The sequence below is a fragment of the Thermobia domestica genome, chromosome 2 (assembly GCF_964235325.1).
Source record: "Thermobia domestica chromosome 2, izTheDome1.hap1.1, whole genome shotgun sequence".
In the NCBI taxonomy this organism is placed as follows: Eukaryota; Metazoa; Arthropoda; class Insecta; order Zygentoma; family Lepismatidae; genus Thermobia; species Thermobia domestica.
Window position 1 is genome coordinate 323,662,709 of NC_137455.1, and position 15,210 is coordinate 323,677,918.

General features: G+C 35.1%; 2 protein-coding genes across 2 annotated transcripts in view; both read left to right on the forward strand.

The window, feature by feature from the left end:
- Positions 1-15,210, forward strand: part of LOC145678672 (xylulose kinase) — a 106,856-nt gene that overhangs the window by 258 nt on the left and 91,388 nt on the right. The gene's annotated exons all lie outside the window — the stretch shown is intronic.
- l(2)10685 (5-methylcytosine rRNA methyltransferase l(2)10685) lies at positions 3-4,605 on the forward strand. Its single transcript, XM_081749065.1, has one exon. The coding sequence runs from the start codon at positions 172-174 to the stop codon at positions 1,702-1,704; it is 1,533 nt and encodes a 510-aa protein (XP_081605191.1). The 5' UTR covers positions 3-171; the 3' UTR covers positions 1,705-4,605.

A 15,210-nucleotide genomic window follows, 5' to 3' on the forward strand; every position in this document is an offset into this window, starting at 1 on the left:
GGTTTGATGTTTTGTTGTTTTTTTGCATATGGTGGAACAAGTTAGTTCGTATATTGTATGTGATGAACAAATAACGGGGTTTAAACTGATTGTTGCGTAGGTGTTCTTGCATTATCAACCATAATAGGACGTGTACAGTTTGCGTGTAACTAAAATTGAAATCAAGAAATAATGATCTGGAGTAAATTACCTGCACGTGTTTGTGTGAGATATTTACAAGTAAGATGTAAACACAAGTTACATTGGGCTGAAAAAACAACGTGCCCCACTGACCGTGCACTAGAACACTTTGATGATTTCTATAAAAAGGTTTTTGATGCGAAGTGGCCATCAATACGTGTGGCACTTTTGAGTCAAAATAAGTATTGTGCACTTATAAACAATTTTGGAGACGTTGAACGTACTATAGATATGTTAAGCACCTCAGGAGCAATGGATCTTAAACAATTAATGGAGAAAAGTATAGAGATTTTGAATTGGAAGAAGAAAATCAATAGGAAGCAGAAGGATATTCAAAAGATATTCAAGCTTGATAGTGAATTGGATCCTCTTAGAACGAAAGATGTGGAGGGAATTGATAATCAATATCGAAAATCTGGTGAAAAAGTTTTAGGTTCCGAAATAGAAGACCCTACCGCGAGCAAAGAAACTACGAATGTAGAGATAAGCAAGGTAGAAGAAACTAACAGAACTTATCACAAATCTTCGTTGAGTAAAGCTTTACAGGAAGCAGAGTATGATTATAATAGAATAATTGAACCAAATAACGATGACATAGCATCGTCAACAGCTTTGCATGAATATGTCCCGGCATCAAAATTGAAGGGTATGGAAGATTATGTATTGGAATCAGAACATTATGGTTATTATAAGGCAAACGAAGATTTTCCAGTTCATGTGGTTAAGGAAAATAAACTACTATATCCAAGTGAGTTAAAAGTGTTTACTTTTGAACGGGGAAATGTGGACTTGTTTCCTCCACCTAACCGAGGCGTACTTGGTGTTCTAAACTATTACTTAATGGATATGTCATCCATATTACCAGTTTTAGCGTTAGGACTTGAACCAGGTGACATAGTACTAGACATGTGTGCCGCGCCAGGTGGAAAATCCCTAGCTATGATACAGACTCTATGCCCCAGTAAGTTAGTTTGTAACGACTGTCAAGAATCTCGTACAAAGAGAATACGAAGTGTTCTAGATCAGTATTTGTATAAAAGTGATATGTGGAAAAACGATGTTATTGTTACCAATAGGAATGGACAGGCTATTGATGAATTTGACATGTATGATAAAGTGCTTGTGGATGTGCCTTGTACTACGGATAGACATTCTGTACACGAAAACGATAATAATATATTTAAGCCAGCAAGAACAAAAGAAAGACTTAGGCTACCAGAACTACATGCTGCACTTCTAAGTAACGCACTTCGTTTAGTTAAACCTGGAGGTACTGTAGTATATTCTACATGTACATTGTCTCCTGTTCAGAACGATGGGGTCGTTCACATGGCATTACGTAATATATGGGAAAACAGTAATATCGAGATAGTTGTAAAAGATTTGTCTGACGCATTGAGACCACTGAATTACATATTGCGTCTGGGAAATGATATTGGACTTAAATATGGCCATTTGATTGTACCATTTTTACCTTGTAATTATGGTCCTACGTATTTTTGTAAGCTAGTAAGAACAAAATAATTCTGTAGATGTTATCTGTTTTAAATTATAAGTTTATCATGTAATAACTTTATGTATTCATGTGTTGTCCTGCCTCTGTTGTTAAAAGTATGTTTAGACTGCAAAATTGTTGTTAACCTCTGTAATAACACGCTCTGTAGATCGGGAAGAGCGTCTACAGACATGCTTATTACATGTGCATCTCTACACGCACTGCCCAAGGGCGGAGGAATATTTTTATTAATTTATGCTTCGAGTCTTTATTAATAATGAGATGGGTTATAATGGTGGAATGAAGAAAGCAGGAAGAAACGGGAGAATCGCAGACACGGCATTTGTCCACAACAAAGCCCATTTGGCCGGAGCTTGGATCGAGCAAGGGACCCATGCAACAGTGGTGTGTGTTCTACTACTTAGTCACCGCAGCCACACGGGATTTTTATGTTTTACATCTGAAAATCAATGCAATGTAGTCCTTAAGTATGGACGAGTTATTCTGTCCGAAAGTTTGGGAATATATATGTAATTAAAAAAAAAAAAAAAAAAAAAAAAAAATAGTCTTGCCGTTTCGAGGGTTAGATTGTTGAGATGCTTTTTAAACGTCCACAATTCCATTTTCACCATAAATCTTCGAAGCTTTAAGCATGCATTAAAATTTGGTTTTATTTAGCTATATGTGTGTTCTGTGTTCTTTTGTACAGTGGACAGACTGATGTGGTTATCACGTTAGTATCCTCGGGACCTGTTGCTCAATTGTAAAACAATGTTTTGCATCACATGAGATTACCGGAATAGTAGCCACCATTGCCATTTAAAATTGTGGATCAGCTAGCTAGTCCATCGAACACTGAGTAGAGCGTTTCATCTGTTGATGTCAGTTTCACAATTGCATTTTACACTATAGTTTTTGGGCTTTTAAATCTGTGTAGAAAGAAGGAAAAAATTTTAAAAACGTACATAATGTTCATTTATTAAGAAAATATATATATATGGATAAGATATTAGCAACTAATAACATTTTTCTGGAAGAGATTAATTATTATTGAATTCATATAGTAGATAGAAACGATAGTGAAATGTTCATTTTGTGAAGATAGAAGTTACAGAAAATAGATTATATATTTTGTGCAATGTTGTTTTGCTTGCAAGTTTACAGTTGTATGTATTTTAAATGGAGTTTGGAAAAAGTTGTTGCTAAGAAAGAACGGCCAATTTAGCATTGTGTAAGAGATTTCCTATCACGTGTCATTACATTTGTTATTGATTAGTCCTGTATGTAACTATCATTTGTATGAATGTATAGCCATTAATAATAACAGATATGGTTATAATTAAATATTTTGCTAATGGAGTGGTGTAAAGAATGCGCATCAAATTTTGAAGGGAAAATAATATTACTGACATCACATGAACACATCTAGGTCAGTTAATATTTTGAGTTGGAACATGAAATTATGAAGGAGAAAAATAGGAAAATCCAATGTGCTCCATGTTGCATTTCAGCTGCTAGAAATCAAAAGTTTGGTTTAAATTGAAGAATATATTGTAATGTTTTTGGTAGAGTCAATAATGGTCCGAGATTTATCCCTTCACCAATTTTATTATAAAATTTGATAAATACAAAACGTCTTTGATTACAAAGAGAATAATGCTGTTTCCTCGTTAATGTCCAAGTAGAGGAGTATAGGTGTTTTGCACGGTGCCCCTTCTCTCAAAGCAGTCTCCAAGGCACCTGCCGGTTCGGTGTGTTTGGAAGGATAGCCCCCTCAGCTCAAAGCAGCTTCGCAAGGCTTCGTTGTTGAAAGGATCCCTAGTCCAGTGCGACCTCGGGAAGGATGGGTGTCCCCTAGTCCAGTGCGACCTCAGGGTGGTGTAGGTGATTTGATCAGTTGGACGACTGATGCTGGGTCCCTCGGTGTTCCTCCTTTTATTTGTCCTCCTCGGGTCCTTTCGTGAGGTCCGTCTGCTTTCGGCGTTCCTCGGTGTCCTTCCGCGTTGGCTTGCTGTCTGCTATGTTGTTTATAAATAATAACACGTGTTGAGTTGACACGTGCGTCTGTTGTGATGTGGGGATCCTTGCAATATTTTCAGCCTTGTTAATTCTTCAGAAATAAATGTAGTTAACTGAATTTAATTGTAAGTAATGATAAAAATTTATAATAAAGAAATTGGTCACTTTTTAATACAAGTATCAAAGTTTAATTGTTTGTTGGAGATAATTAATGGGAAACCCGATTTACAAAAGTCTAAACTAATAATACCGTAATTTGAAACCATCGGTGAGCAAAGAATTTGGAATTCATACTGTTTACAGGAATTCCAATGGAATTCATACTCATTGCTTGTATTATCATTAATTTGTTCAGATTTTTAAAATAGCGTTAGTGGTTATGATTTGCCCAGTGGTTATGAATTAGATAAGGCCTGCTTGGAATGGTACAATGTTTGCACCGTGAAGCTGGTTTATTAAAAGTCACTACGTTCTTTCAGACAGAATATGCATTTCCAAGTGATACAAATTTTTCAGTTTGAAATTATGTTTTGACTTACTTGAAGCTTAGAGTGTGTTGAGGCATAATGTGGAAAATATTTTAAGTTACGCATGGTGATTGAGATTGGCTGATACGAAAGTCAAGGGTTCGGTCCGGAGTGTCGACACGTTTTGCATTTTTTTCTTTCTTCTTTTTTCTAAATTCACAGAGCAATGGTTTTAAGATTCACAAGTGCAATTAGAGCGTGATGTTTTGAAATTTGTTGATGTCACATCAGACTAGAAGTAAGAGCTCGAAAGAACGAGAATTACTGCGTTCAAAGTAGTTACAATTCTCATTTATGCTTACGTAGACTGATAAAACTAAAATTTATTTCTTCTTTGTACTGTTCATATTTTTAGTAAACTTTTTGTAATTGTTCTTTATTGCATTACTGTGTATAATTAACATTACATTACACATTTATATTTACGTACTATTGACATTAATTGTCTGTTTTTTCCTTTTTGAAAGGCATAAAGAGCTTCATGAGAATGAAATACATTTATTTGTATGCATGCAAACCATGTAATATATGAAAGAAACATCGAGAAGTATTAGAAATAATTTGTAACAAATAATACTACCCCCGAGCGTGTACTGTAGTTATTTATGGTAAACTGTTTCAGTAGTCACTGTTATTTTCATCGGTAGCTTTTGCTAACTCACATGAAACTCTACCACTTCTTAGAATGTCATCTCATATATATAGCATTTTATTTCATTTTATTACCCTCTCAACGTATATTTCAAGGTGATATACAAAGAGTGAAAAATATGCACGACTGGATTGAAATTCGAACTCTGGTCTCTCACAGTGCCCATACGTTAACCACTACGCTACCAAGTCTACTCTGTGAACAAACATGATGTCGGTGAGTCTTCTACTCTTGAAGTCGGAGTCCAGCCATTTAGACCATACGGACTCTATTACAACTCTTGTTGTGTTATAGATGTAGTGGACTGGGTGGCAGTGGTTATCGCATCGTTACCGGGATTCGAAACCGGCGACTCGGAATCAAATTTGGGACTAGTGCATTTTTCTTCCTATACCATCATATTGCACCTATACAGAAATTAGTGTGATATTTTATAGTTATTTCCACAATTTACTAATGCTCGAACTGCTTGTAATCAGATACCTTAATATTCTTAAACTGGAGAGTTGTAAACTGCGCAGATTTTGTCTGAAATTATAGAAATAAATGGTTGATTGAATAAGTAAAATTATGTATATAGAATGCACATGGAATCTGTTACATTTCACTCATTAATTAGATCTTAATTTGTTCACTTTCAGACACATCCTAGAAATCTTACATCTCTCTAGTTTAAGAACTTAAAGATATATGAAAAAAAATTAAAGTTTTCTGCTTGGAAGCAGTCTCCGAGACTGAGACCTAGAGTCATTAGAGATTGAAGTGTAGGCTGAAAGTATAAATGCACTAAAAGGTAAACAAAATGTTTTTACGATGGAAGTATTTACATTTTATTTTATTTGAGAAATTTACAAGTGGGGCGATCCAAATGAAATTGACCAATTTCCAGGTCAAAGGTTGCTGACAAAATCATTTATATTTTTAATTTTTTACCTTAGATTGTACCACATTTAGGGCATTCATTTATATTTAGCCGCGCAGGTTTGTTTGTAGCGGTCATTTTGTATAGGCGCGTGTGCATATTTTGCATTTTTCAGAGAATTCCGTTAAACGCTGTAACTTGAGTTCGAACCAAAACCATATGAAAGATAATGGAATGGACAACATTCTATGTTCTGTACACATTGACATACTTTAGAACGTCAATGTACATTGACATGAAAAGCTCTGAACATTGAGGTTGGAAACCTAGAAAAGACCATTTTGGAATGTACAGGTTGAAACGAAATAAATAAGATTCACCTTCAATTTTCTGTCTACAAATAGTAAACAACGTCCCAAACAAGTATCAGATCTGAGAACCATAAACTTGATTTTTTGGAAATTTTTAAATATCGTGAATTTTCGAAAATCGAGTATTTTCACCATCAAATATCTCAGGAAGGATACAAATGAAAAATCCCCAATTTGCACAAAATAGACGATAGTTGTGCACTAACAAGTGAGTAAAATTGCGTCACTGAGACTTGAATAGTTTCTGAGTTGTAAGTTGTTGCAATGATGTGAAATTTGCGATTTTAACAGCTGAACAGATGTACAGGTTTTGTGTTGATAATATCTCAGGCATACAATTTATCTAGGTTTCATCAGAATAAGTGCAGTCAAACAGCAAGAAATTCGAGACTTGCTACTTGTAAAAGAATTATTAATGCCAGATCATATCATAGATTTGTACCTCTGACACAAACACAAATCAGGTGTTAGGAATACTCACAGATGAATTTACTTATTTCAGTACTTCCAGAACATAGCACGTTGTCATTTGCAACTAATGATACCGTAGCCTGTATTTACAACAAGAAAGGTGGATTGGGAGAATTGAAGATATCAGTCAGGAGAATAACTATCTTTTTGTTCACTTTTTCGTCTCCATGGACCAAGAATCTCTTTTAACCTATCTACGAATGACAAAGTATGAGTGCCAGTCACTAAGGTTCTCCGGAAACTCTCACCCTCCGAGTTCACAACTCCTACAAGTCGTGCTTTCAATACCAGTGCCAAACTCTGTACGCAAATTAGTCAACTGTTTACCTCACTGATGTCTTAACAGCAGCGCTATAGGCAGAAAAGAAATAACAGACGCGTTTCTGTTTTTTATACAAGATATGATTCATAAATTATGCCCTCTTTACCCATTTAACATTACTGTCGTATTATTTTGACTTTTGCTGCAAAGTTTATATCCACGCTTCATGGCGTTTCATAATATTAAATCCCAGTGAAGAAAAAACATAACTCAGAAGATTCTCAAGTCTCAGTCATGCAATTTTACCCATTTGTTACTGCACAACTATCGTTTACTTTGTGCAAATTTGAGACTTTTCACTTGTGTCCTTTCGGAGATATTTGATGGTGAAAACACTCGATTTTCGAAAATTCACAATGTTTAAAAAAATTCCAAAAATCAAGTATATGGTTCTCAGATTTGAAACTTGTGTGGGACGTTGCTATTATCTAGTCTCTATGTAGACAAAAAATTGTAGATAAGGCTTTTATTTATTTCGTTTCAAACTGTATATTCCAAAATGGCCATTTCTAGGTTTCCAAACTCAATGTTAAGAGCTTTTCATGACGTTCTGAAGTACGTCTCAATGTGCACAGAATACAGAATGTTGTCCGTTCCATTATCTTTCATATGGTTTTGGTTTGAACTCATTATCTTTAAAACCTACAAAGTTACAGCGTTTAACGGAATCCTCTGAAAAAGTTCAATATACGCTCAGGCGCCTATACGAAATAGCCGCTACGACAAAACCTGCGCGGCTAAAAAATAAAGGAATACCCCTTTTCAACTCCCTGAATGTGGTACACAGGGAAAGGAAGTATTTGACAGTTGACAAATTTTCATTTGCCAATAACTCGGGAACAAATGAATTAATTTGGATCTTTTTGTTGCTATCCTTAGTTATAACTTGATAACTTGCCAAAATCGGTACTCTAATAGTGTAATTTGTTGTCGAGTTATTAGGAAAAGAAATTCTGTCAACTGAAGAATACCTTCTTTCGTGACTACAAACTGAGCTAAAAAATTAATAAAAAACTAAATTTTGTCAGCAACCATCATTGGTAAATTTCATTTGGATTGCCCCAAGTTGCACTGCACAGAAGACACTTCCATTTTTTCGATGTAATCACCCTCCAATTGAATGCACTTGCTCCACTTCCGGTTTTTGTAGTTGTTTTAGTTCCTCACCGAATCAAGTTTTAGGTGTATGTCACACTCACATCTGGACAGCTTTCTTGAGTTCTTCAGTGGCCAGAATGTTGACAATGAAGATCGTTTTTCAGAAACTGAAACTGATGTTATAAGTCGAGGAAGTACGGTGGATATGGAAGCATCTCAAATCCCAATTTGTCAATGGAGGTATGTGCTTCTCGGCCCCTATTTGGGCCGGCGTTATCGTGTTGCAAGAGAATACCTCGTGACCACTTCTGCAGTAGCTTCTTCTGAATCATTCATCGCAGATTCTTCAGAGTACCTACGTATGCAGGGCTTGTAATTGTTGTATCCAGTTCCAACCAGTTAGTGAGCAGGATTTCATCAGTGTCCCAAAAGATAGTGTTCATGGGTTTTCCTGTTGAGGTCACTATCTTGAATTTCTTTAGAGTTGAAGTGTTCTAGTGCTTCCATTGCTTGGACTGTGATTTTTCCTGCCTGGTAGCCAAGTCTCATTCGCGATAACAATCCTTTCCATGGTCTGTATAGAATCATGTCCATAGCGATAAAAGAGGTCTGTGCAAACATCGATGCGTTTTTCCTTTTCTTTTTTTTTTTTTTTTTGGTTGAGATATCAACAACTTTGGATTCCACCTGGCATACAGTTTTCCCTCTGGGGGCCACGATGGCTCAGTGGTAGAGCGTTCACCTCTGGTGCATAGGTTACCTTGGTTCGATCCCAGCTCGTGCCAAGTATCTCACTGACGTTGTGACTTTCCATTTTCACGAATTATTGACTATTGGTACGTTCATAGAACTCAGTTGTTGACTGTTATGTTAACTTGTTACAAGCGGCAGCGTCAATCAACCTTCATACTTTACAACATTCATGTGTATTTACTTTCCCAGGCTTAACGAAGACTGGAATTATCAAAACCTTGACGGTTTGCTAACTGTCATTCCATCCACACAGTGAGGGCGGGATGCATTATCACTAGCCATCTACGACAAAAGAGTGAATATAATAAGTTATATTAATTGAGGAAAAAGTCAAGATCATTCTACAATGAAAAAGATAGCTATTGATTTCCTGAGGAATTGTTATTGAAAGAGAATAGGGCAACGTATGCCTGTGTTTAAGCTCTTTTTGATAACCATAACCCCCATCAGAAATTTTCAATCGATCGTGATGTTTTTGTGTGTTGTTCTGCAAAATATCTCAAAACGTAGCTGTTTACAAAATGCGGTCATGGTTGAATCTATGAAGTTCGTGCTTTGTTAGTTTCGAAATATAGCTATAAATAATTTTTCAATATCTCAGCCTAAGACCGCGTTTCCATTTTACATAAATCTTGTAGCTGTCATAAAAAAAAAAAAAAAAAAATCTTGGAACCCGATCTTTCTATTTACTGTTTACACATTAAACTTTCTGAAAGCAACAAAGATATCTCCACCCATGCAGCACTACACTCTAGTGGACAAATAGTGAACCTCCTCATTATAAACGTGTATTTTAGAGTGCTTCTTCTCCCCGTCCAAAAGAATCCGTAGTTTCGGAAGCGGCAAAACTGTTCTTTTTTTTTTATGTCAGCGGGAGGGCGATAGCAGGTAGCAAGCAAGACGACCCAGAAAGTTGCACATGTTTTGACTCCTTGCAAGATGAAAAAAAAAAAAAGTAATTGTATGTCCCTTTCAAGACTGTTTACATGGAGAAATATAGGGTTTCTTTTTTTTATGACAGCTGCAGGATTCATGTAAATTTGAAACGCGATCTAGGTGATTGATTCGAATTGAACTTTTTTTTTTTTTTTTTTTTTTTTTTAAATCACGCAGATGCTCTTCAGTGTTATAACTTTCCATGTAACTTTGTAAATGTTAAAAAGGAATGGGGTATTGGGTTCGTGTTCCGGCTGCCACAAATTATTTTATGTTCACCACTGTTGGGAGTCTCCATTCCTAGTGCCAAAATTGTAACCGGATGAACCACTCTTTCCAGTCTTGGATATGACGTTACGGGGAAATTTGAATGAGGATGCATTCCTTAATACCAATGAACGAAAATTACAATATAAACAAATCACATGATGTATAAAAAAATGTTTGGCACTGAAATGTGAGATTTTAGAAAGGTAAGCTGACACGTTCGGATTTTGAACCGAGGACCCTTAATTAAAGCATGTTGTAATGTTAAAGAAAGAACTGGAGACTGATTGCACGATAATGAATATCCTATCTTCCCGCAGTACTCCAGGGCTTTAGATAAATAAGTTCCCATAAACCGTGAGATTATACGAAAAACAGTTTACTTCACGCACTGTAGTGTATCTCTATGTTCACATGGTGCAATGCTGAAAAAGAATTATGCTCTAGTTTCTGTTCTGAAGGGATGAATTGTACTGACTTTTACTTTCCTTGAAAATTGGAAAATAATGATAATAATAATAGGAATAATGTTGAGATAAATAAATAAATATTTTGAACTTAAATTTTGACTGAAAGTTGTGAAAGTCAGTTTAATTTGGTCCGTGAAAGATTAAACTGGAAAACTTGCCTACATTTCCTGACATACTACCCTGTCAAACCCTTTTTAGAAAAACTTATTACTAAAGTCAGGGAGATAACAACTTCTTGGTGAAAGAAAATGCGTACAAATTTGGATTAACAGTAAATAGAAGCTTTAATTATAAAAATTAAAAAAAAAAAAAAGTTTAAAAACATCAGATACAGCAAGAATTAACGAGAAATTTTTCAATTTGTCCCAACAAATATTTAAGAGTAAGACATGAGACCTTAGCATAAAAAGGAATTGATTTAGTTAAGTTAATTTACACCTTTTTCTTTTTCGTGTCCTATGGCTTGAATACCTCTACGGAGCAACAAATTTCTGAAATTGACATGACATTATGTATATAACAAGCAATGATATTGATGTCCATAGCGAGTCCTAAAGATCTCAAGTCTAATTTATTATATACACAACGATTTTATGTTCCAAAGTACTAATAAATAATAAATTAACAAATTTTGCATTGACCAATAGCAATTCGCGTGATTCGTCATTCTCAAAACGGAATGAATTTTGATTAGCTGATATGTTTTTAATTTATTTTATTTTAGTGCTGACGTAGGATTTTCAATTTGAATAGTAAGGATTAGAATGGGCAAATTAAATAAAAATAAGTGAAATAAGTCATGACTTTGAACGAAAAGTTGCTGAGAAATTTAGAAAGTTGAACAGCCTAATAATAATAATAATAATAATAATAATAATAATAATAATAAAAAGAATGAAATTCAACCAGCTTTCAGCTTCTATTTTCTTTCAACTATTACTTAATACATATTCAAGCTTGCATCTACACTTTTAGGATTACGTATAAAATAAAGCAATATAAGGGCAAGACCATACATGTAAGTAAATACGAACAAAATCATTACATACGCAAATACGAGCAAAATCATAATCTTATCATACATTTACAAATTATATCAAATACAGAAAATAGACCTATATATATATATATATAAATACAGACGTGCACACAAATACTATTATTACTACTTAGAGACAATAAATAATGCAATGACGTTTGATTTAATTAACTTCGCTAGGTACTATGTTCATATGGTTGTTTTCCGTGTGTTTCCCTGTTGTGGTATTGAGGTATGACCTTTAGTGGTGATCATCCATGCACATGAACCCTGTTCTCTCTATTGGTCAGAAAGATCAAGATAATCAGCTAATTGTGGCTTCGCTTAGCCTAATTCCAATAGTATCTATCTACAGTGCGCGCGGAAAGTATTGACGCCTAAAGCTTAGTGTCAATATTTTTCGCGTTTTTACACACCATCCGCGTACTTCCTTAATGACACCGCGTAAAGTATTGTCGCTTGCTGGCAGGAAACACCCGCCTGTTGTGTTACTTGCTGTAGAGTAACAAGTTTCAATTGACTCTGGTGGGTCGACAGGATTACTTGGAGTGTGCACGTGCTCTTGTTATTTCATGTAATTTTGATACTGCTCTGTGTGTGTTGCGATCTCATTTCTTTGTGACAAGATGCCTTACTGCGTTCTGATGCCTGGTGAAACTGAGGCGGTGATTGCCCTGTTTAAAGCTGGTAAAAAATTATATATCTAGGCAAACGGATCTGAAGCTGAGAACAGTACAGCATTTGGTGAAACGTTTTAAGAAGGAAGAAGAAGTCAAAATGCCCCGTCCAAAACCAAAGTCTGGTAGGTCTAGGAAAGTGTCTCAAAGAACGCTAAAGATCATGAAAAGGTAGCTGCAGAAGCAACCTTTAACAGCTAGGGAATTAAAAGAAAACAATCCTGCATTGCTTGGTAATGTGTCCCTACGGATGCAGTAAAAAAATATGATGTTTGGACTGTTAATGACTGAAAAAAAAAAAAAGTGTTTCGTTAGTGGCACTGGCTGCCAGCGAATGTACAGTCTTCCTGGTGACGATTCCACCGTTCCTCAGCACACATGTCTATCTATAAAACACCCTGCCACTATCATGGTCTTGGGTTCCTTTAGTTATGGTGATGCAGTAGAGTTAGTTACTCTCTCTAGAAACCAGACTATGAATCAGTTTCTCTATTTTGAGCTATTAAACTATGTATTGGAATCGTCCTTTGCAAATAAAATGGAGCGTCTTTTTTATGCAATATGAGCTCCTTGTCATACAGCCAAAAGTGTGGTATATTGGCATAAATATGCTTGTGTCTCATTTTTTGAAGATTGGCCAGGGTATAGTCCAGTCTTAAACATCATAGAGAACCTATGGTCTATCATGAAGAGACGTTTACAGGGTATGGACATACATTGCCTCTGCTGGAAGCTGCTATCAGTTTCCCTCCAAACTCTGGTCTTGAGTGTTCCAGAGCTACTGAAAGCATGCAAGAAGACGAAAGGAAGTCCAACAAAATATTGACTATCCCAGAAATATTCTAACTTTTATTTTGTAATGTGTTCGGTGTCTTTTTATTTGTGGTTCTAGCTTTCACTTGCGTAGCGTCAATACTTTCCGCGCGAACTGTATACTAATTTAATTTACATATTCAGTTCGACCGCACAGGCCATACGGAAGCATCTTGCACGAGAAATTTAGAGGAAAATCCTATGTTAAAACAAAAGTACGTCTGTCTATATACATATATAAAACGAATTAATTTATGCAAATGTGCGCTTAATGAACAGGCAAGCTTCATCGATGAGCGATCTACGAATGCTGTAGTAATCGCTTCACAGCAAACGTCTTGCATTATTAACAAAAAAGATAAATTAGTCTGATCCTACCTTATCGCTGCCTCCCTAGCTCTCATGACACACCCACATGGACTTCGTTGCGTTTCCTTCACTTGTGTTCCCACGGCGACATTTTCTGTGGTTCGTTACCCTCTGAATGCTTGTCAGACCCTTCTCATCTGCATGGGGCGACGAACTGTGGACTGTTGTTCCTCTGGCGGATGGCACATGGCGTTTGATGTCCTCACGACTAGTGTTGTAAATAGAAAAAAAAACCGTTCGTATTTTTTCAGAAATGTACGTTTTTTTTAGAAAAAAAAAACATTGCCTCTCGTTTTTTTCTAAATTTCGTTTTTTTTTTTTCAAATAGTCATTTGTAATGCATCTTACGTCTATTTAAGTATTAAATATTTTTATGTAAGTATAATCACCGTAAAATGCAACATAAATTAAACGGTAGATACCGATACGCTACAAATATTTTACAATTTACATGAATACCATACCTATTAACAATTCGGGTTTCAGCAGTTTTCATCAATATCAACTAAGAAATAAAAGTAGAAATGAAATTTTGTTTTTTCGCGAAAGCAGGCCTTTAATAAGTACGAAAATAATATCGCGAACAGTATAAAATTCACGAACAGTATAAAATTCAAATAACTTGTCTAAAGTTAAAAACTAATACTAATTTGCCTAATAGTATTTTTCTAAATGTCATACATAAATAATTTGTCGACTAGATATATATGATATGCAGAGCCGGCTCTACCATATATGCAACACGTGCATTTGTGTGGAGTGGCAATTTGGATGGTCCGGCAAAATCTGTCATAAGTATATTATTTCAATTAAATATTTCTTGTTGGAAACAGACTTCATGATGATGGTAATTACATTTACTAAGCTGACCTTCTATTTGAATACTATATTCATAAATTATGTTTAGGTTGCATTAGTTTAAGGCCACATGGACAATGCTAAATCAAATGGTCGAATAAATCCGAGCACAAATTGCTTGATTGTTGCGAAATGCAAGAATGCAATTCTCAAATAGTAGTGAATATCTGTTCCATTTAGCAAGTTATCACAGTTTTGATATGACAACTAGTCTTACTTTTGTCAGAAACAAGTTCCTTATCATTGAAGATGGAAACAAGTTTTCTAAAAAATGTTAACAGATATAGAAGAGAAATCAAGAAATAAAGATAAAAGAGCTAGTTGCACTGGAATTGCAAACTGATACATTGAGATTGAAGCTCGATAGTGAATTCTATAAAAAGAATTACCATCTTTCCTCTGCAGGTGTGTTTGCTTTATCTTTCACGAACATAATAGATTAATATATATATATATATATATATATATATATATATATATATATATATATATATATATATATATATATATATATATATATATATATATATATATATATATATGAAACGGGATTGCATTTTTAGTAAGTATTTAAGCCTTTCTGAGTGCAACTACACTTACCCTCACCTTTGTTGTTCATGCTGGAGTAGCATACTTAAAATCATGACTTTTAAGATTTGTTCTTTCTGGAGAAAAAGGTAGGCGGCAAATTTTGCCATTGCATGGGACGACAAATTGACTACGACCGGCCCTGATGATATGTATATAAAATACATGGATATAGGATGACACAATTTGAAGTAATGCAGGGTGTTTTAAAATTTATATTAGGGTTTTGAAACTTTGTAGTATCTATTACAATTAACTTACGTTATAAATATTATATCAAATGAAAGAGCAACTCAAACAGTTTTGTACGCACGCATGTACATGCATTGTTTCTTCTGTCTGTCGTTAGAAAGAAGAAGCAGCAAAGATGGAGATTAGAGAGCAGAACGTTTTTTGTGTTTTAATAAAGACTGAATCTGTACAGTGCAACGGTCTGTGTGAAG